The sequence below is a fragment of the Podarcis raffonei genome, chromosome 1 (assembly GCF_027172205.1).
Source record: "Podarcis raffonei isolate rPodRaf1 chromosome 1, rPodRaf1.pri, whole genome shotgun sequence".
Lineage (NCBI taxonomy): Eukaryota > Metazoa > Chordata > Lepidosauria > Squamata > Lacertidae > Podarcis > Podarcis raffonei.
In genome coordinates, this window is record NC_070602.1 from 6,120,594 (window position 1) to 6,143,657 (window position 23,064).

A 23,064-nucleotide genomic window follows, 5' to 3' on the forward strand; every position below is an offset into this window, starting at 1 on the left:
GGACGGGAAAATCATCTCTCCAGAGGCATTGGATCAGATACAGATTCGGGAGCCTATGCCTTAAGGACAACCAGTAGCAAATGCTGCGCCTCCAAAGAGTATTTTCTAAAGATGTAGTTTTTAATTCTAAGCGAATAGCTGCGTTACTAACGCACTGAGGAAGTTTTAGCAGTCGTCTTAGAAATTGATTTTGAATTACCTCCAAGGGCATCAAATTTACTGCGGTCCCCCATAATGGAAAAACATATGCCAATGTTGCAATTACTTTAGCTTTGAATACTTTCAAGGCAGATGGAACGGGGGGGGGGGGGATGACTTCGGCAACCACCTGCCACTGACCGCCAGGTGTTTTGACTATATGGCTTTCGGCACGATCCCTTGAACGTAATGCCTGCATAAGTTACGGACTCCCTGTGCATTTTCACACAGCACATAGTTAAACTAGGCAATTTGCTCTCTCCAGGGGATTTGACAAATGCAGGGAAGAAAAGGCAATTGGTGGTTACTACTTGCCATTTTGGCCATGTGCATCCTACATATAAGCTTCAGTATCAAGTAGAGGAAATACCGTATTTTTTTGCTCTATAAGACGCACTTTCCCCCTCCAAAAAAGTAAGGGGAAATGTGTGTACGTCTTATGGAGCGAATGCAGGTGGGAGGCTCTGCTCATCGCTCCCTTTAAAGAGCCGTGTGGAGCGTGTGTGCGGCTCTTGGGGGCTTTTCCCCGAGGAGGGAGAAGGGCTGCCCTTCTCGCTCCTCGGGGAAAAGCCCCCAAGAGCTGCACACATGCTCCACACGCTCTTTAAAGAGAGCACGGCGCCTGGGGGAGCCTTCATCTCCCTGGCCAGGGGAGAGGTTGTGCACGGCTATCCCATTAGCCAGAACAGCAAGAGGCTATCCCAGAAGCCAGATCCCTGTTGCTGTTCTGGCTTCTGGGATTCAGAATACAGTGGTGCCACACAAGACGAAAAGAATCCATTCCGCAAGTCTCTTCGTCTTGCGGTTTTTTCGTCTTGCGAAGCAAGCCCATTAGCGGATTAGCGCTATTAGCGGGTTAGCAGGCTTAGCGGATCAGCTGATAAGCGGCTTAGCGGATCAGCTGTTAAGCGGCTTAGCGGATCAGCTGATAAGCGGCTTAACGGATCAGCTGATAAGCGGCTTAGCGATCAGCTGTTAAGCGGCTTAGCGGCTTGGGAAAAAGGGGGGGGGGAAGGAAAAAAAACCCCGCAGGAACTCGCAAGACATTTTCGTCTTGCGAAGCAAGCCCATAGGAAATTCGTTTTGCGAAGCACCTCCAAAACGGAAAACCCTTTCGTCTAGCGGGTTTTTCGTCTTGCGAGGCATTCGTCTTGCGGGGCACCACTGTATTTTTTTTCTTGTTTTCCTCCTCCGAAAACTGGGTGCGTCTTATGGTCTGGTGCATCTTATAGAGCGAAAAATACGGTAAATGTAGTAGTCGCTGGGAAACAATGCGTGAGAAATATTGCACTCGTTTCCCCCTTGTGAGCTTTTCGAGAGGGCTCTGTCTGCCCTGCTGCGGTAAAGGAGATGCTGAACAAGATGGACCACTTTTGATCTCATCCCACGGCAGGGCTCTCCTTAGGCACAGTCTGATATTGTTTCCATTAGCATTAATTAATAGGCTGGCCTCTTGAGGTGCCCTTGAGAACATCTCCTTCGGTCGGTTTCCCTTCTCCCTCCCTTCCCCTTCCTTATTTCTTTCTTTGCTGTGCTTGTCTAATTTTGCAACTCGCTATGTAGGACAGGGAGAGGAAGGAAATAGCTCAGTACTGCAGGGAACCGACAGATGGTGGTTTAAATTTAAGTTGAGACGCTACCGTGCGGTGTGACTTTTTCAGTGGGTTCCCTCTACCCCCAAGATTTATTCTCTTTACTTCCGGGCACTTATTTGCTCCATTGATTTATGTACACTCTTAACAGACTCTCTGACCCTGGTTAGCCCTGGAATGCGTAAGGGTATTTCTCTTCCGGGCTTCCTTCCCAGAATTGCAACTTCCTCGTGTGACCTTGGCTAGTTCAGCGAGAATATCTGGGTATTTCTTTTTACTCAGCAGTTCTGCCTCCCAGGTTGTAACTGCTGACTTGATTCACACCAAGTAAAATATTTTCTACTTCCATCAGCGCTGGAGAGATCAGGAGCGGAGCTGGACTCTGTTCTTTTGGGGTCAAACAAAAATGGAAATCTCAAGAACACCCACCTGCCGTGCCACAAGGGGGTGGCCTGGGCAGAGCAGGTATAAACTGGCTTGCAGGTTCTGCTTTGCCGCTTGTGATGTTCTTGTGGAAATCATTAAGAGAGAAAATCCAGGTGAGCTAAAGGAAAATTATATGCGTATTGTTATGGATGGAAGGGGAAGGGAAACACAAGTTGAGGAGTTGAGTGAGGGCTGTAGCTCACTGTAAGGTAAAGGTAAAGGGACCCTTGACCATGAGGTCCAGTCGTGGCCGACTCTGGGGTTGTGGCGCTCATCTCGCTTTATTGGCCGAGGGAGCCGGCGTACAGCTTCCGGGTCATGTGGCCAGCATGACTAAGCCGCTTCTGGCGAACCAGAGCAGCGCACGGAAACGCCATTTACCTTCCCACCAGAGCGGTACCTATTTATCTACTTGCACTTTGATGTGCTTTTGAACTGCTAGGTTGGCAGGAGCAGGGACTGAGCAACGGGAGCTCACCCCGTCACGGGGATTCGAACCGCTGACCTGATCGGCAAGCCCTAGGCTCTGTGGTTTAACCCACAGCGCCACCCGTGTCCCTTGTAGCTCACTGTAAGGAGGCAGCAATTTCTGTTCTGACCTGCATTCATCACAATCAGCGCCGTTTTCCTGCTGCAGTTTGGTTTCCATCAAATACTGTGTTATATGTATTGCCATCCCCTACCTAAAGTTAAGTGATGCAGATTACATAACTATTTATGTAACCGATGTAACTTACATTCATTACAGTGTAATGGAAACTTCTAAACAGTAAAAGAAAGTAATTGCATATATTCTGCACACTTAAATGGCTCAGGGCTGCAATACCTCAAGGACCAACTCTCCCCATATAAACTGACCCAGACCTTGTGATCATCATCTGAGGCCCTTCTTCTACAGCCTTTTAAATGTGTGTGTGCGGGGGGAGTTATTATTTCGTTTTACTTTTGTTTTAACTATTTATTTTGAGCTCCTGTCATGTATTTTTATCTTGTGAACCACTCTGAGATCTCCGGATGCAGGGCGGTAAGTAAGTAAGTAAATAAATAAATAAATAAAATAAATAATAATAATAATAATAATAATAATTAGGTGAAAAAACAACAATCTAAGTGAAAACCAATCGCGTTCGCTTATTGAATTCTGTTCCTGACCGCAGACGAACATGTGAACTGCAGCTGTTTCTGCTTCCTTTTCTCTCAGAATTCTCCAGTGGTCCTGCTCACTGGTAGAGCCCATCCTTTGCATCGAGAAACTCTCAAGCTTGATCTCCTGGTAAGCACACCTGGATGGAGGCTGCACACCTGTAATTCATCGTGGGATGCATCAAATCCAGGAGGAAGCCATTGTTTCTGTTATTGTGGTTGTTGATTTGTCCATCATCCTTCTAGGGCAGGAGTCAGCAAACCTTTTCAGCAGGGGGCCAGTCCACTGTCCCTCAGACCTTGTGGGGGGGGCCAGACTATATTTTGAAAAAAAAAATTAACAAATTCCTATGCCCCACAAATAACCCAGAGATGCATTTTAAATAAAAGCACACATTCCTTTTTTTTAATGATATTTATTAAACTTTAACAATTACAGAAAAAAGAATATCAAACAATAAAAAGTTACAATACTTCAAAAATAAAAAATACAATAAAAAACAACAATACAACAAAACAATAAGAAAGAAAAAACAAAAACATTTAAAAACAAAAACATTTAAAAAAGAAAAAAAAACCATCCAGTATTTTCATGTCTTTATCTTTCATTTACTTGTTTCCTTGACTTCCTCACACCTCCCTTTTTTGTATTCTAATTCAATTAGTTGTTTCAGCAAGTCCTTTCCCTCTTTCTCAGATTTTGTTCCATAATTTATCTTAACGCAATTTAACCTTAGATTTTACACCTTGACCCGTTAACAATCTATTCTTACTTAATTCTTTATAACATTTCTGCTAAAGCCTAAAAGCACACATTCTGCTCATGTAAAAACACCAGGCAGGCCCCACAAATAACCCAGAGGTGCATTTTAAATAAAAGGACACATTCTACTCATGTAAAAACACGCTGATTCCCGGACCGTCCGTGGGCCAGATTGAGAAGGCGATTGGGCCAGATCCGGCCCCCGGGCCTTAGTTTGCCTACCCATGTTCTAGGGTCTCAGGTAGGAGTCCTGTCCTTCACCTCTGCTCCTTTAGATTGTTACCGGAAAAATCCGAGGGCTCCCTTGGACAAAAAGTAAAGACACCAACCAGGATAACTTGGAGCAAAACAGCAGCCTGTAGGCTTGGCCTTTATTGAACTGTTGCAACAGGGTGTTCCCCTCACTTGCAAGAGAGAGGAAAGACCCAGAAAAATGGTGTGCCAGGTCTTATAAAAACTTTTGAAATTCCCATCCCCTAGGTCAAGCCCACCCCCAGAAACATCATGCATACATTACAGAAAGGAGGGGTTGAGGGAGGAGTTGTGGTGGTAACCTGAGTGTCTTGTCACCTGGCTGGTTCCCCCTTTCCCCCTCCCCAGGAATTATTCTCTGAAGACAAAATGTAGTCGCAGTTTCCTGCCCCCTGAGGGAAGATCTGATCATTGTCCTTTGTTCCAGTCCAAGCTGAATCCACTTCCATATGCAAGTTCTTTGTGATCTTGATTGTCTTCTGTCTAGGACCATCAGGGTTGGCATAGCAACTGGGCAGGGCTCCTGTGGATGTGCTGGGATGGTGAAGGGATTATGGCTGACCAGGACCAAGCCACCCCCCTTTGATAGTCCTTGTCATATGGAGTAAAATAAAATGGAACAGTGCAAATCCGATGTATGGTTGATTTTTCTATGAATTTATAACAGAAATATGGCGTATGTAGTGTGTGTGTGTGTGTGTGAAGTTTGTACAAACAGAATGATTGGGGTGGGGGGGTTCCTGTTACAAGATGATGAACCTTCTACATGCCAAGCAGGTGCCCTAACTCTGAGCTATATGGACCCTCCCTTTTGCAACCCAAGCGTTTTTTGCTTTTCTTTAAAGACTTGAAAGTGCTGTCCAAGCTCTTGCTATTTATGATTCCACTGGAGGAACCTGCTGGTATGAGGAACAACCCCCCATCCAACTCCTATAAGCACAGCACAGGTCTGCGGCTGGTGGGCAGGGCGAAGGAGGGCCCCCAAGGGTGGGAAGCTTGCTACTGCTGCCTGGCCCAATCCCCGAGCCAGCGAGGAGGAGTGGCTGATGAATATGAACAGCAGCCTCTTCCTTCCCCTCCCTCTTCTCCTTTCCTCCTCCCAGTCTCTCCTGGCCATGAAGGCAGCAGCAGAGCAGCTGAGAGGAGGATGCTGAGGACCAGCCCAGAGAGCATCTTCCTGAAGATGCTGCCTAGCTGAAAGGATGGAGGGCGCTCAGGTAAGGCAAGGATGATACAGAGACTGCCCTGTTTCCTGGCAACGAGGGAGAGAAGTCTAGGTCCGAGGGAGGCCGAGGGGGGGGGGAATAACTTGTCTGCAGAGAGACTTCTCCCAAGTCACTTTGCCCAATCACAGCTAAAAGATCCCTAGACAAGGGATGCTCGCTGTCCTGGGCTTTTTGAGGGCTGGGGATGGAAGGAGGCCTTGATGCACAGTCCTCGCCACTTGCAAGCCTTGCATTCCACAAGAACAGCAGCGAGAGCTTCTTTGTGTACTGTTTCAGCAAATGGAGGCTTGCTGCCTCTGGCTGCCTTTTGTTTGGGGATTTGCTTCCCCCATCCCTCCACCTCTCTCCCTCTCCCCTTTCCTCCCAAGTTTCTTGGGCACAGATCGAATTTCCCCCTCCGATTCATGGCTTTGATTTCATTCATTTCTCTAGCTCCCCAGACTTCGGAGCAAGAGCCTCGTTGTGGAATTCCCAAGGTTTAGACGATTGCAAGAAAGGGATAGAAAAAAAAAAGAGATGAGAATTGCAAGCCTTTCTTTGAACTTTTTGTGCGTCGCAGAAATACCTCTGAAGGTTACCGTCTGCTGCTCCTTTCCTTAGAAAGGAAAATAATAATAAAAATAAGTGTTTGGCATTTAATGTTCAGAACAGCCACAGGGAATTGGTTTATTCGGAGATGGAAGCAAGCTGGTGGGGGAGGAGCGAAACTTCAGACCATTTGCCATTTGTCTGCTGTGCAGAGATGCTACACCCCACTTTAAAAATAACATAAGGCGGCACTCTGGTGCAATGATATATAACAACAGACACATGCGGTGATCTTTGCAGATGGGGTGTTTTGGAGGAAGGGACTGTCATTTTCGTGTGTGTTTTAATTCATAAAAACCAACAGATCTGCGTCCCGGAAATTTAAGGGGCCATCTGATTCCCCACAGAGAAATAGCTAAGTGGATTAGTGCTGTTTGCATGTATCGCTGTAGCAAATGGATTGCCAGATTTTGGAGAAGGTTGGAGGAACAGGGAGGCGAGGCCTGCAAAGCTAGCCACAGATTCACGCTTTTAAAAGAGCAAACAATTTTTTGGGGGCGGGGGCACCTGTGCCCAACCCCAGATCTGATGCCATCAGTGCTGACGTTCTGCCTGGGGCTATGACAGGTTCGGTGAACATAAGCTGCTAGCCATGTGTTGGTCCCAGGCCCATGCAGAAAAGGAAGGTTTTTTTAGCCCCTGGTTTGTGCTCTGTGTTTGGCTTAGCTGTGCAGCCCTGAGATATAGGATTGAGGTTGAATCCTGACAAGACAGAAGTACTGTTTTTGGGGGACAGGGGGTGTGTGTGCGTGGGGGATTCCCTGGTCCTGAATGGGACAACTGTGCCCCTGAAGGACCAGGTGCGCAGCCTGGGAGTCATTTTGGACTCACAGCTGTCCACGGAGGCGCAGGTCAATTCTGTGTCCAGGGCAGCTGTCTACCAGCTCCATCTGGTACGCAGGCTGAGACCCTACCTGCCCGCGGACTGTCTCTCCAGAGTGGTGCATGCTCTGGTTATCTCCTGCTTGGATTACTGCAATGCGCTCTACGTGGGGCTACCTTTGAAAGTGACCCGGAAACTACAACTAATCCAGAATGCGGCAGCTAGACTGGTGACTGGGAGTGGCCGCCGAGACCATATAACACCGGTCCTGAAAGATCTTCATTGGCTCCCAGTACGTTTCCGAGCACAATTCAAAGTGTTGGTGCTGACCTTTAAAGCCCTAAACGGCCTCGGCCCAGGATACCCGAAGGAGCGTCTCCACCCCCATCGTTCTGCCCGGACGCTGAGGTCCAGCACCGAGGGCCTTCTGGCGGTTTCCTTATTGCGAGAAGCAAAGCTACAGGGAATCAGGTAGAGGGCCTTCTCGGTGGTGGCGCCCGCCCTGTGGAATGCCCTTCCACCAGATGTCAAAGAGAAGAACAACTACCAGACTTTTAGAAGACATCTTAAAGCAGTCCTGTTCAGGGAAGTTTTTAATGTATGACATATTAGTGTATTTTTGGTCTTTGTGGACGCCGCCCAGAGTGGCTGGGGAAACTCAGCCAGATGGGTGGGGTACAAATAAATAATAATAATAATATTAATAATAATAATAATCTTCTCTCTCTCTCTCTCTCTCTCTCTCTCTCTCTCTCTCTCTCTCTCTCAAAAGCTGAAATTACATACCCTCCAACATCTTGAGTCCCAAAACTGGGGTGCATATCTTCCCGCCTGGGTCACACGTGGCCCACCCAAGATCACGGAGCCCCAAAGATGCACTTTTTGGAGTTATGCTTTCAAGAGCTCCAAAACATAAGATTGCAGCCCTGAAAGAGAGCTCTTTTCCCTGGGCGAGATCTAGGCACAAAATAACACAAAATCACAGCACCCAAAATGGCCACCTTGTTTTTGTGCGAGAAAACAGGACGCCCTGGTTTTTTCCACAGCACTTGCAGGGTATGAAATTAGTTTCATACTCCATACTTCTTGATCACGCTAATTTCCTGCTTTTTCTCTCTAAGGTGTCCAAATTGTGGAGGTTGAGGCCATATTATCTTCTCAGCAACCCTGCGAAGCGGACTAGGCTGAATAGTAAAGCTACCTAGCAAAGTAGGCCCCATCTTCTCCATACATTTAGAGCAGTGTAACACAACTTTAAACAGCCATGGCTCCCCCCCCAAAGAATCCTGGGAACTGTAGTTTGTTAAGGCTGTTGAGAGTTGTTAGGAAATCCCTTTGTTTCCTTCACACAGCTATGATTCCCAGAGTGGCTTCCCAGGGAACTCTGGGAATTGGAGCTCTGAGAGGGCAATGAAGGGGTCTCCAAACAACCCCCGACATCCTTAATAAACTACAATTCCCAGGATTCTTTGGGGCAAGGGAAAGCCATGACTGTTTAAAGTTGCTTTTAGATGCATAGTGCAGATGGGGCTTAATTCCCCCGATTTCACTCAGGGAAGGTTTGTGTCTGACTGGGGACCTGAGCTGGACTCTCTTTGTTCAAACAGAACATTAATCTGAAGAGGTGAGGAACTTTTGTCAGTCTCAGGATATCACAAGTTGGTAAATACAATACAGTGGTACCCCGCAAGACGAACGCCTCGGAAGATGAAAAACTCGCTAGATGAAGGAGTTTTTCGTTTCCTTAGCCACTTCGCAAGACGCATTTCCCTATGGGCTTGCTTCGCAAAACGAAGCTTGCCCCGCAAGCTCCGGGGATAGCGAGGAAGCGCAGCGCGTCTTCCCCGCTGTCCCCGGACCCCTTTTGAACCAAGGGGTGGCAACGGGGAGAAGCGATTCTCCCCGCTGCCCCGTCCCTTGCTTTAAAACAGGTCCGGGGACAGAGGTGAAGGCGCACGGCGCTTCCCCTCTGTCCCCGGTCTCCATAGGAATGCATTGATTGATTTTCAATGCATTCCTATGGGAAACCGTGCTTCGCAAGACGAAAAACTCGCAAGAAAAAACTTGCGGAACGAATTAATTTCGTCTTGCGAGGCACCACTGTACAGTGCCGTGCAAGAAAAAAAATAGTCTGGTAAGACTGCTGTCTGGAAGGATTAAAGAAAACTTGTAGTTTATTGCTCTTAGCAAAGAAAGACATTTTTATGCATAGTGAAATATACTCGGAGTCGAGAGTGGATTTCATGCTTTTTATTCAGCTCACAGTGGTGAGGAGGAATGAAAGTTCCCTGCTTTATATACATTATATACATTATATATTATCTGCTTTATATACATTATTTACACAATGGGCTGCACGTGATTAGCTAATTCCGGGATTCTCCTGTAGGCCAATTGGGTTGTGGATTCACTTCCACCTGGAGCTGGATTGGGTGGCTCCTGCAGACCAATCAGACTGTTGCATTCTGGATCCTATTGTTCTAGGACCAATCAGACTGCTGCATTCTGAATCCTATTGTTCTAGGGCCAATCAGACTGCTGCATTTTGGATCCTATTGTTCTAGGGCCAATCAGACTGCTGCATTCTGAATCCTATTGTTCTAGGGCCAATAAGACTGCTGCATTCTGAATCCTATTGTTCTAGGGCCAATTAGACTGCTGCATTTTGGATCCTATTGTTCTAGGGCCAATCAGACTGCTGCATTTTGGATCCTATTCAACTCAGTACATAAGTTTTCACATGTGGTCAAGTCAGAGCAAAGAAGTTAACACAAACACATGCTAGCTCAGTGGTGTCCAAACTTTTTTCAAAGAGGGCCAGACTTGATGAAGTGAAGGGCCACGAGGGCCAACCAAAGTTGTTTACTTTTTTTAGGATTGAAGTTGTTGAGCTTTTTTTATGATTTTACCCCAAAGTTGTTGAGGAATAAACTGACACACGGACCAGATTATACAGACCGGCGGGCCGGATTAGGCCCCCAAAACAAACTCTGGACATGCCTGTGACACCGACTGACTTAGAGAAGAAGCAGGAGGAAGCGAAGTAAAGGAAGTGATTTGCTTCACCAACAATTAGTTATGAAGAAAGGAGGAATCTGTGAGGAGCAGCAGGTTTCCTTTCGATCTGTTGCCCCTCCACTGATTCACGTAGCTTATTACAAGTGTTGTTGATTTACTCTCAAAGGAGGCAAAGTCCCCAAACGCTCAGTGTCTCCATGGCCTGAAAAAAAACATAGCATTGTTGTATTGCCTTGCTGTTGCGATGCATTGATTATCCGGGATTCAAAGAACCCCTCTTTTTGTGTGATAAACCTTTTGCTTCCTGTGAGGCCGGGAGCAAAACTTCAAATTGTGTAATGATTCCTTTAAAAAGAAATAAATAGAAAAGCAATCTGGGGAGCCTGCAGTTTTAAAGTGAGAAACAGCGTGTGTGTTTGTCTGTTTGTGTGCATGCGGAGCTGCTAAAATTTTCTCCCCGCCATTCATTTCTGGTCAAATAACTCCCCTCCCAATATCATTCCCTGCTGCTGGGTTTAATAATAATAATAATAATAATAATAATAATAATAATAATAATAATAATTTATCATTTATACCCCGCCCATCTGGCTGGGCTTCCTCAGCCACTCTGGGCAGCTTCCAACAAAATATTAAAATACCAGAATGCATTCTAGCTGCTTATTCAACTTGTAATTGTGCAGGGGGAGTGGATATGTTCCGGGGAGGGAGATTTTGTGTATCAAAATAGCTTACCAGTGTAATAAACGTAAATCTGCCCTTATTCCCTTATGGGGGACACAAGAGCCCTTATAGAGTTCTTTGCAGGTTCTCCATCGGTCGGAGAAAATAACAGAGGCCAACCAGAGAATATTGAGAAGCAAAGCAGCTAGTAAGCCTGATCTTTACTAACTGTTGCAACAGGGTGCTCCCCTCACACGCAGGAAAGGAGGAGGACCCAGAACCAAGGTGTGTCCACCCTTATATAGACATTTTAAATTGCCCGCCCCGGAATCCAAGACCACCCCCCAGACACATCATACCTACATCACAGAAAGGGCGGTCTACAACAGAAATCTGAGTGTGTTGTTTACCTCCTGTCTGGCAGGTTACCTGTTAATGCTTACTTGATTGGATCCCCTGGGGAACCTGGCCAGTCTTTTGTAATGACAAATACTTAGTTCCTGAGCCAGGTCACAGGCTCACCCTATTCATACACAGACATACCCTTAAGACAGGATTTGTGAAGGAAAAGACAATGGGGAGGCTTTTCCATTTTCCTTGACCTTGCAGAGAAAACATTTGGTTATTTCACCAGAAAGGGGTTAAGCACACACAGCTCCTGCTATCAGCTCAGAACAGCAGCTTTCCAAGGCTGCTTCTCAGGTTTAAAATGCCACCCCCTCCTGGAACATCACTATATTGGGTTCCCTCCTTTGTCACCTGAAGTGGGCTGGGCCAGAAAGAGCTATACCAGGTGGTTTGCCACCTGCAGATTTGAATAGACCCCAGATCCCATCACCATGGTTGCAGATTAATCTTGCAGAGGAGCAACGGAGTGGTACAGATTTTCTTCAGAGGGCACTTACAGGCTGTCGCTCTTTTCCGGTGCAGTTTCGATCAGGTTCCACAAATTTGGGTTGCACAATTATGTTGTTGTTTAGTCATTTAGTCGTGTCCGACTCTTCATGACCCCATGGACCAGAGCACGCCAGGCACTCCTGTCTTCCACTGCCTCCCGCAGTTTGGTCAGATCGTTTATAATTGTTTGCACAATTATAGCTGATTGTTATTGCCTTGCATAAGGAATCATTTTGCAATGGATGTGCTTTCCCATAGAAAGTAATGCAAAACGGATTAATCCGTTCCAGACTTTTACAAACAACCCCTAAAACAGCAATTTAACATGAATTTTACTATCTAACGAGACCATTTGTCCATAAAATGAAAGCAATAATCAATGTACTTTACTATAAAATAAATAAGACAGTATTGTAGATGATAAAAATTATTTTTTTTTCTTATCTGCACTGATGATAGTCATTGTTTGGATGGGGGGGGCTTTTATCCATTTCCGCAGTCACACAATCAATCAATCAATCAATCAGGCAGTCAAAGCTGAACTGGGTTCCACACAGTCAGAAAAACAAATTAACCGAAAAAGCCTCAAAAACAAAAACGCTAAATAAATAGCAAAAACAAAAGCGCCAGACTTAAGCTGTTCCGGAAGTGACTTCCAAAATGTTCAAAAACCAAGGCGCAGCTTCTGATCGGTGCAGGCACCCCAGAAACAATAACCGACAGCTGCATTGGATGTTCGGCTTCTGAAAAATATTTGAAAACTGGAACACTTACTTCCGGGTTTTCAGTGTTTGAGAAGCAAGGCATTTGAGTACCAAGGTACCCCTGTACAGATTTAATCTGCTTTCTCCCACTCTTGTTTAAACCCAGAGTTCTGTGGCAAATTCATTTGGGGCATTTCCCCTCATCTGTACTCAGAGTTTGAAATTCGCCAGGTACAATTTGCACCTGGCTATTGGCCACTTGTGACCAAGTGAAGATGCCCAGGTGTCAGGATCCCGCCTGATGTCTCCACCATCTGGAGGAGTATTCCTGGGGATCCTTGGATCTTGACCGTTTTCAAACGCTAGCAACACACCCTGCAGAAATCTGCCCATTATATTTTAGCTGCACAATCAGAATTAATTTCAGGAATGAAAAAGTTGTATAATAATAATAATAATAATAATAACAACAACAACAACAACAACAACAACAACAATACCCCGCCCATCTGGCTGGGTTTCCCCAGCCACTCTGGGCGGCTTCTAACAGAATATTAAACATTAAAAGCTTCCCTAAACAGGGTTGCCTTCAGATGTCTTCTAAACGTCTGGTAGTTGTTTTTCTCTTTGACATCTGGTGGGAGGGTGTTCCACAGGGCGGGTGCCACTACACTACCGAGAAGGCCCTCTGCCTGGTTCCCTGTAACCTCACTTCTCTCAGTGAGGGAACCGCCAGAAGACCCTCGGAGCTGGACCTCAGTGTCTGGGCTGAACGATGGGGGTGGAGACGCTCCTTCAGGTATACTGGCTGTTTACTTCAGGCTGTTTAGGGCTGTAAAGGTCAGCACCAACACTTTGAATTGTGCTCGGAAACGTACTGGGAGCCAATGCAGATCTCTCAGGACCGGTGTTATGTGGTCTCAGGGGCCGCTCCCAGTCACCAGTCTAGCTGCCGCATTCTGGATTAGTTATAGTTTCCGGGTCACCTTCAAAGGTAGCCCCATGTAGAGCGCATTGCAGTAGTCCAAGCGGGAGATAACCAGAGCATGCACCACTCTAGTGAGACAGTCCGCGGGCAGGTGGGGTCTCAGCCTACCTGTATGGGAAAAATATGACTTTTGAGCCGCCTTGGCCGAAAATGGCAACAAGGCATTCCATTTTGGAGACTGTAATCCTGGTTTAAGGAGCCATTTGGCGCCTAGCTTAAAGATGTGAATTGCCTGTTTGTGGCCACTCATGAAAATGCAGCTTCCCTTTGCAACCTGCTTTTCCAGAATCTTAGCACAGCCTCCCCCAACCTGGAGCCCTTGAGATGTTTTGGACCACAACTCCCATCAGCCCAAGCAAGCATAGGCGTCCTTGGCGGAGCTGATGGGATTTTTAGTCCAACAAGATCATTGTCCCAAGTCACTGAAGGCTGTTCTAGGGATTAACCCTGTTCTAGGGTTGAATCCTGACAAGACAGACGTACTGTTTTTGGGGGACAGGGGGCAGGCTGGTGTGGAGGACTCCCTGGTCCTGAATGGGGCAACTGTGCCCCTGAAGGACCAGGTGTGCAGCCTGGGAGTCATTCTGGACTCGCAGCTGTCCATGGAGGCGCAGGTCAATTCTGTGTCCAGGGCAGCTGTTTATCAGCTCCATCTGGTACGCAGGCTGAGACCCTACCTGCCCGCGGACTGTCTTGCTAGAGTGGTACAAGCTCTGGTTATCTCTCGCTTGGACTACTGCAATGAGCTCTACGAGGGGCTACCTTTGAAGGTGACCTGGAAACTGAAATTAATCCAGAATGCGGCAGCTAGACTGGTGACTGGCAGTGGCCGCCGGGACCATATAACACCGATCCTGAGAGATCTGCATTGGCTCCCAGTACGTTTCCGAGCACAATTCAAAGTGTTGGTGTTGACCTTTAAAGCCCTAAACAGCCTCGGCCCGATATTCCTGAAGGAGCGTCTCCACCCCCATCGTTCTGCCCAGACACTGAGGTCCAGCTCCGATGGCCTTCTGGTGGTTCCCTCGCTGCGAGAAGCCAAATTACAGGGAACCAGGCAGAGGGCCTTCTCGGTAGTGGCACCCGCCCTGTGGAACGCCCTCCCACCAGACGTCAAAGAGAAAAATAACTACCAAACTTTTAGAAGACATCTAACATAATAATAATAATTTATTATTTGTACCCCGCCCATCCGGCTGCGTTTCCCCAGCCACTCTGGGCGGCTTCCATAAAAACCAAAAATACACTAAAATATCACACATTAAAAGCTTCCCTGAACAGGGCTGCCTTAAGATGTCTTCTGAATGTCAGGTAGTTGTTTATCGCTTTCACATCTGATTGGAAGACATCTAAAGCAGCCCTGTTTAGGGAAGCTTTTTATGTTTAATAGATTATTGTATTTTAGTGTTTTGTTGGAAGCCGCCCAGAGTGGCTGGGGTATAAATAATAAATTATTATTATTATTATTATTATTATTATTATTATTATTATTAAACTGAGCTTTTTGTTCCACTTATGAAGACCTTTTGCCTTGTCTGCAGTCTCCGAACACCCTTAACTGGGGAGCCCTGAGCAGGAGTGTGGAAATGTTGCACTTTCCTTGAGGGAAGACGGACTTGTGCCGTTGGGTATTATTGATCTGCTGGTTTATACAATATACTCACCTCCATCATTTTCTAATTAGAAATCACTAAGGAAGACGCGGGTGGCGCTGTGGGTAAAAGCCTCAGCGCCTAGGGCTTGCCGATCGAAAGGTCGGCGGTTCGAATCCCCGCAGCGGGGTGCGCTCCCGTCGTTCGGTCCCAGCGCCTGCCAACCTAGCAGTTCGAAAGCACCCCCGGGTGCAAGTAGATAAATAGGGACCGCTCCAGCGGGAAGGTAAACGGCGTTCCGTGTGCTGTGCTGGTGCTGGCTCGCCAGAGCAGCTTCATCACCCTGGCCACGTGACCCGGAAGTGTCTGCGGACAGCGCTGGCCCCCGGCCTCTTGAGTGAGATGGGCGCACAACCCTAGAGTCTGTCAAGACTGGCCCGAACGGGCAGGGGTACCTTTACCTTAAGGAAGACGATTGCCAAACAAGCTGAGCTTCTGATTTTGGAGACCAGAGAGATGTCTTTGTTTTTGTTTTAAATCGTTTCAGAGGCAGTGAAGGCAGAACATGTATAGTTTAAATTTCTATTAATGTTTGATTGGTTTTTTAAAATTATTATTATTATTTCCATGTTTTTAGCTGTTCTGATTTTATCTGTCAGCTGCCTTGAGATGCCGTCGGGGGAAAAATGGGGTATAAATAAATATATGATAATAACATAACATAACGTAACGTAACGAAACATAACACCGTAACATAACATAACATAATGATAATAAACATTCAGCCAGTAACTTAAAGGGCTTGTTTGTATGGTTCAGTCCAAACAGAATAGTACAGTCCTCTTCAGTCTGTAGAAATCTGATATGCAGGAGAAATTATCATTATTAACTTGCCTGTTTATAAGATTACTTACCTGCCATTTGCCATAAGCTACCAGTAAGGGTTGCGAGTTTATAATAATACAACAGAAAACCTAATAAAAGAGTTGATGGATTATTAAAAAAATAAAACAAAACAATTCCCAACAAAAGCAGCACAGGATAGGATAGGTTCAACGAAACAGAAAAGGTAGGTGCCACAAAATTGCCCGTCTAAGGGCACAACTGAGTGTCTTGTGAAGTAGAAAAATCCCTCGCACGTAGAAAGCTAGCCTCTCCTGGAGAAGTGTCTTGGCCTGACCTTCTCCCTGATGTGCTAGTTTTCCACATGCAAGGAGATTTCCTATTTTTCTTTTTATGGAGGAGACGCACCTTCTTAGTATGTTTGCATTTAAATTTCTCCCACCTCTCACCCCTTTGCAAAGCAGCTGCCCCTGGATTAAGGGCGAAAGTATTGTAGCGAAGCACGGTTGGGATGCTTTAATCGCTGCACCTACCAGTGTCCCTGACTGAGCCTGGCACCACAGGGTGGCGCGTTGAGAGATGACAGCTGCCAGCTGCCAGCTGCTTGCAGTTCTCTCCATCAAGCCTGCCAGCAGGCTGTCATGTTCCTTGAACTTCAGGGATGGAGGTGTTTGCTATGAGCAGAGCAAGCATCTGCGATCATCATGGGCACCTAGTTCTGACAAATGGCGGCCAAACCTTTATCCCAGCTTCCAAATCTGCATCCTTTTGGTGGCATATCTGAACTGTATTGGGCCTTAAATATTAGGCCATGCTCAGCAGGGTTAATGGAAGCAGGAGTCTGAAATGTGTGTCAATATATTCTTAGCAGTGGGATTTATTTTATTTCTAAGCGGCATACGAAAACAGTAAAAATATCAGTGTTGTTGTTTAGTCATTTAGTCGTGTCCAACTCTTTGTGACCCCCTGGACCAAAGCACACCACCCACTCCTGTCTTCCACTGCCTCCCGCAGTTTGGTCAAACTCATGCTGGTAGCTTCGAGAACACTGTCCCACCATCTCGTCCTCTGCCGTCCCCTTCTCCTTGTGCCCTCCATCTTTCCCAACATCAGGGTCTTTTCCAGGGAGTCTTCTCTTCTCATGAGGTGGCCAAAGTATTGGAGCCTCAGCTTCAGGATCTGTCCTTCCAGTGAGCACTCAGGGCTGATTTCCTTCAGAATGGAGAGGTTTGATCTTCTTGCAGTCCATGGGACTCTCAAGAGTCTCCTCCAGCACCATAATTCAAAAGCATCAATTCTTCGGCGATCAGCCTTCTTTATGGTCCAGCTCTCACTTCCATACATCACTACTGGGAAAACCATAGCTTTTACTATACGGACCTTTGTTGGCAAGGTGATGTCTCTACTTTTTAAGATGCTGTCTAGGTTTGTCATTGCTTTTCTAAAATATCAGTAAAAGCAGTTAAAAACAAATATCTGAAACATTTGTTTATTTGTATTAAAATCAAGCCAGAAGCTAAAAGCCAGATTAAAAACTCATGGCTGCATTCTTTGTCTGGGAAGGCAGCCTAAACAAAAATGTTTTCAGCAGGTGCCGAACCTGAAAAGGACTCTATAAGGGCTCTTGTGTCCCCTTAAGGGAATAAGGGCAGATTTTTGTTTATTACACTTGTGAATTGGCGGTTTCAAATTAAACTGAGAACTTAAGAACATAGTGCTGATCATGCCAAGGTTGCAGGTTCGATCTCTGTAAGGGACAACTGCATATTCCTGCATTTCAGGGGGTTGGACTAGATGATCCTCAGGGTCCCTGCCAATTCTGATTCAATGAGTCTGTGTGGGCAATCTATCCGGAAGATAAATGGTATTTCTAGGAGCTTGTGATCTAACATGGTTGCCCTTCCTGCCTTGGTTCCTTTCCCTTCTTATCTCTTGTTACCTTCTTTGATGGCATGAGAAAAGCCTTTAATGTCCTAATCAATCGGGAGGTAAATTGATAGTGCTGGGTACCTTCTTTGATGTTGGACATTGTTTTGAGAAAGTAAGGCATTGGGAGGGGGTGGTCAGTTTGGGAGTCAAAATGGTTTCAGGGCTGTTTTCCTGCGCTGCTTCAGACATGTGGTTTACATATTTATGTACGTGTTTGCTTGGTACATTTATGAACATTTATTATATGTATATAGGGACACGGGTGGCGCTGTGGGCTAAACCACAGAGCCTAGGGCTTGCTGATCAGAAGGTCAGCAGTTCGAATCCCCGCGACGGGGTGAGCTCCCATTGCTCGGTCCCTGCTCCTGCCAACCTAACAGTTCGAAAGCACGTCAAAGTGCAAGTAGACAAATACGTACCGCTCCGGCGGGAAGGTAAACGGCGTTTCTGTGCGCTGCTCTGGTTCGCCAGAAGCAGCTTAGTCAGGCTGGCTACATGACCCGGAAGCTGTACGCCAGCTCCCTCGGCCAATACAGCGAGATGAGCGACGCAACCCCAGAGTCGGTCATGACTGGACCTAATGGTCAGGGGTCCCTTTACCTTTACCTTTACCTATTATTATACCTATTGTATAAGACCTTAAATTTTTTATTTTAAGAGCTTAACTGAACTGAGAGCTCTCTTTTGCTTCTCGCTTCCAGGTCTTGCTCCCCGGCACCGTTCGCTCTCCTCGTTCCCCCGCACGGCGCTCCGCCGGGATGGGCCCCCATCCGATGGATTTCCCTGTCTGCCTCTCCCTCTGCCTCATCCTGCTCAGCTCCTGCAGCCCGCAATGCCTCGCTTTCTGGGAGGCGGAGGGGCGGCCCGCGAGACAACTACGCCAGGCCTTTCCGGAAGACCCCGGAAACGTGAGCGTGCCGGGTCCAGAAAGCACCTTCAGCTCACCTGCGCAAGCAGCCGGCAGTGCGGCTTCCGGAAACCTCTACGAAGGCGCCACAGCCGAGCCGGCCGGGGAGCCGTTAAACACCGCCGCCACCATCAAAGCCACGCTGCCAACCAGCCTGGATGCTCAAAGTCCTTCAGGACGCCAGGGTTTGGATGTTGACGCCACTGCCTCAACCCCAGAGGTGGTTGGCAGCGAGCAGCAGTTGGACCCCAGTGTGCCCAGTAAGGAACTGGGGAGCAACGGGCAAAGCGAAGTCCTGCTTGCCCTGGTTGTGACAGCTCCAGACCCGAACGCCAGGGGTGATGGGCTCAGCACCACCGCAGGAGTGCTGGTGGAGGGTGTCGGGGCAGGAGACGGGCTTGCGTCAACGGCGGATGTTTTTGCGCCAGGCGTCTTGGAAGGAGGCAGAAGCGCCACATGGCGACCGGCCACAGAAGAAGCGCCCATTTCCGAAACGATAGCCAGCAGCCGCTCCGTGACTCCTTCCCCTCCAGTGGGTCAATACGTTGATTCTGATCAAGGGCCGGACAGAGACGACCCCTCAGTTTTGAGTGGCACAGAGGGTCCTGTCTTGGCTCCGACTGACGCCGCCTTGGGTTTGCAAAAGGGGATCTCCACGGATCGGGAGCTCTTGGAAGGCGTTCCTGGTGCCGCGGCAACTGTCACGCCGCAAAGCGACGACTGGGATGATACAAAATTCGGGCCCGCCAGTCGGGTGGGTGCTCTGCGACCCGTGGCGGAGCTTTATCCCGCCGTGGGGGGAGAGGAAGAGGAAGACGATGTGAAGAAGGCTCTGTCGCCGAAATTATCGGCAGCCGCGGCGAAAGGAAGCGAGAATGTTCAGACCGGGTTGGGCCTCGCGTCCGCGGCAAGCGGGGAGCCCACCTCGCCCTCTGCTAGCATGGATCCTGCCCATATCGCTGACACGTCAGCGAAAGCTGAAGCCCCCTCTGGGAGCGCAGTGGAAAATGGAGACCTCGTTGCCACTTCCCGTTCCAGATCCGTCGCAGAGACCACCGCTACGACGGACGCGACCAAATCAGATGTCTTCCAAACCCCGAGAGATTCATCAAGAGGTAAATAAATTCCTCATTTTGCTTTCAGTTTATTTGTTATGCGTCCCTATGACCCCGAAACTGTATGCCAGCTCCCTCGGCCAAAAAAGCGAGATGAGCGCTGCAACCCCAGAGTCGGCCACGACTGGACCTAATGGTCAGGGGTCCCTTTATCTTTACCTTTACCCTATCCTGCCTTCCCTTCAAGCTGCTCAACGGGGCATACACAATCCTGCCCCCTCCCCATTTTATCCTCACACCAGTCCATTGGGATGGGTTATGCTGAGCGGCGGTTACTGGCCCGAGGTTGCCCAGTGACCTTCATGGCCAAGGGGGAGGGATTTGAACCCTGGCCTTTCAGGTCCTCATCTAGCACTCTAACCATTACACCACACTCCTCCTCCTCCTTGGCAGTTCCTTTTTTCAAGAAGGGCTTGGAATAAAGAGCCATTGGCGCGAGAGGACTTGGCCTACATTGCCATCAGGCAATGAGATCGCCTCCTTGGGACGCAGGTGGCGCTGTGGTCTAAACCACTGAGCCTCTTGGGCTTGCCGATCAGAAGGTCGGCAGTTTGAATCCCCGTGACGGAGTGAGCTCCCGTTGCTCTGCGCCAGCTCCTGCCAATCTAGCAGTTCAAAAGCACACCAGTGCAAGTAGATAAATAGGTACCGCTCTGGCGGGAAGGTAAACGGTGTTTCCGTGTGCTCTGGTTTCCGTCACGGTGTCCCGTTGCACCAGAAGCGGTTTAGTCCTGCTGGCCACATGACTTGGAAAGCTGTCTGCGGACAAACGCCGGCGAATAGCGAGATGAGCACTGCAACCCCATAGTCGCCTTTGACTGGACTTAACCATCCAGGGGTCCTTTACCTTTTTTTTTAACCTGCACTTTGGAACTCCCTGCCTGTTGATATCAAGGAGGTGTCTTCAGTGTGCCCTTTCCGATGCCTGTTAACAATGTTTTTGTTCAGGAAGCCTGCCTAGATTTTGAGAAAGCTGACACGTGTTTTAATCTGTTTTTAGTCTATTGTAGTTTTTTAAAAATACAAAATTCTGGTTGATTTTATTGTTCTATCTGTTTTGTAAGCCGCTTTGAGGGTTTGTTTGATTTTTTTACAGTCAAGTGGCATATAAATTTTATGAAATGAAAAAATAAATAAACTTTCCTTACTCTGTGTCCCTTATCTGCCCAAAATGATCAGAATAGAATTTATCTTCTTTGAACCTCTTCCTTGATTTCATTCCCTTTTTGCTGGCTGAGGTCTGGCACCAGAGCGAAGACATTTGCTTTGGTGTCCCAGACTTCCTGTGTAGCTGGAGTCTTTGGTATTTGACCTGTATTATAACACTGTTGCTGGCAGCATTTGCTCATTCATTGGCCCAGATTGCTCAATAGAGGGTGTGTTCACATTACTGCCTTCAAGGTGTAAGTTGCTGGGCTCTTTTGTGTGTGTGTGTGTGTGTGTGTGTGTGTTTCACATCTCCTTTCTGCTCACATCAGCACAGCTTCATTAGTGTCGGATTCATTTCTTTCTTTCTTTCTTTCTTTTTTGTATGGAATCTCCTGGCCCTTCAGGAATTTTATTTACAACATAACACAACCCCCCCACCCCCCAATACACAAACCCACCCTCATTAAACGTGAACATAACATGCAGTGAGCATAACACCCAACAATACAAACAACCAAATAAAAGACTTCCTTTATCCTGTATCTGGCCTCCTTATTTACTTCTTATAAGCTGTTTCCTTTATGAATAATTATTAAGATTTTTCTAATTATAACTTAAATATCCACAAAGTCTCCTGCAGACATTAATCGAAACAAGCCCAGGTATGTATTTTAGGGCACTGTTTTGTGAAGTATTTTCTGCATTTTCCCCATGCTTTTTGAAATTCTTGTCTAGTATGATCTCTAATTGCCTCTGTTAATCTAGCCAGTTCAATATACTCTAACAGTTTGTCTTGCCATTCCTTTTTTGTTGGCACAGTTTCTTTTTTTTTTATAGAATCATATTTATTAGTTTTCCAACAAATTGAACACAACACTACAAAAAACCAAAAAAGAAAAAACATACAATAATACAATACAATAATAAAAAAACCCACCGCAAAACACTAACATACAACTAACAAAACAAAACAAAAACCATTTAAAACACAATCCAATTTCAATATTTTATTCTTCTTTCACTAATTTCCACGACCTCCTCACACCTCCCTTTTTGTATTCCACTTCCATTAATTGTTTCAGCAATTCCTTTCCATCTTCCTCTATTTTCTATCCTATAATTGTCTTAACACATTCTGACCTTATTTTTCCCTTTAATGCTCTAATCATCTATTTATACTTAATTCCTTATAACATTTCTACTAAAGCCATATAACTTCATTCCAACATTTTTCTAACATTCATTAATTTTACAGTATTTCTGTAAATAGTCTTTAAACTTTTTCCAGTCTTCTTCCACCGACTCTTCTCCCTGGTCTCGGATTCTGCCAGTCATTTCCGCCAATTCCATGTAGTCCATCAACTTCATCTGCCATTCTTCCCTGGTGGGTAAATCTTGTGTCTTCCAATTTTGTTGGCACAGTTTCTTTTTTCCAGTTTTTAGCAATTAGGATCCTTGCTGCTCCTGTGGCATAGAGGAATATTTTCTGATCTTCTCTTGCTATACCTGTGTCTGTTATCCCTAGTAGATTCATTTCTGTGTGTTCCTGAGAGTGTTGACAGGGCAGGGATGCCGTTTATCCTACTGAAAGGTGTTCACACCTTGGCTTGAGATGAATTAGGTTTAAGGTCTCCAATTGGTGTGAAACTGGTTGGAGAAACAACACATCAACCAACTGAGGTGTATGCATTTTGGATAATGTCATGTTGACACAGACTAATGTTAGTGGAGAAATCTGAGGGTCCCCTTGGACAAAAAACAAGGACACCAGCCAGGAATAGCAGAGCAAAACAACAGCCAGTAGGCTTGGTCTTTATTGAAGACTGTGACTACAGGACTCCCACCTGCCACCAGGTGGAACAAGATGGAAGCCCCGAACAAAAGAGCCCCCAAACTTTTATTAGCTGCTAATCCCCATGTTACACCCCCCCAAACTACAGCACTCATACATCATGGTTACATCATGAAAGGGGAGGTCTGGTGGCAGTAATCTGAGCATCCTGGTTCCCCTTGCCCTCCACCAAACACCCATCAAGTGGAACAAAAAAGATCATAGAATCATAGAATCATAGAGTTGGAAGAGACCACAAGGGCCATCGAGTCCAACCCCCTGCCAAGCAGGAAACACCATCAGAGCACTCCTGACATATGGTTGTCAAGCCTCTGCTTAAAGACCTCCAAAGAAGGAGACTCCACCACACTCCTTGGCAGCAAATTCCACTGTCAAACAGCTCTTACTGTCAGGAAG

The 23,064-nt window shown here is 46.8% G+C and overlaps 1 protein-coding gene across 3 annotated transcripts in view; it reads left to right on the forward strand.

Annotated features, from left to right (window-relative positions):
- Nucleotides 1–5,437: 5,437 nt before the first annotated feature.
- Nucleotides 5,438–23,064, forward strand: part of ARMH4 (armadillo like helical domain containing 4) — a 60,235-nt gene continuing 42,608 nt past the window's right edge. The window contains exons 1-2 of one of the 3 annotated variants that reach the window (XM_053391849.1): nucleotides 5,438–5,591; nucleotides 18,347–19,667. In XM_053391849.1, coding sequence (XP_053247824.1) covers nucleotides 5,577–5,591; nucleotides 18,347–19,667 — 1,336 coding nt within the window. In that variant the 5' untranslated portion in view covers nucleotides 5,438–5,576. Of the gene's footprint in view, nucleotides 5,592–8,197; nucleotides 8,221–18,346; nucleotides 19,668–23,064 lie in introns of those variants that run through there. The other 2 variants (XM_053391938.1, XM_053392031.1) reach the window with 2 other exon arrangements.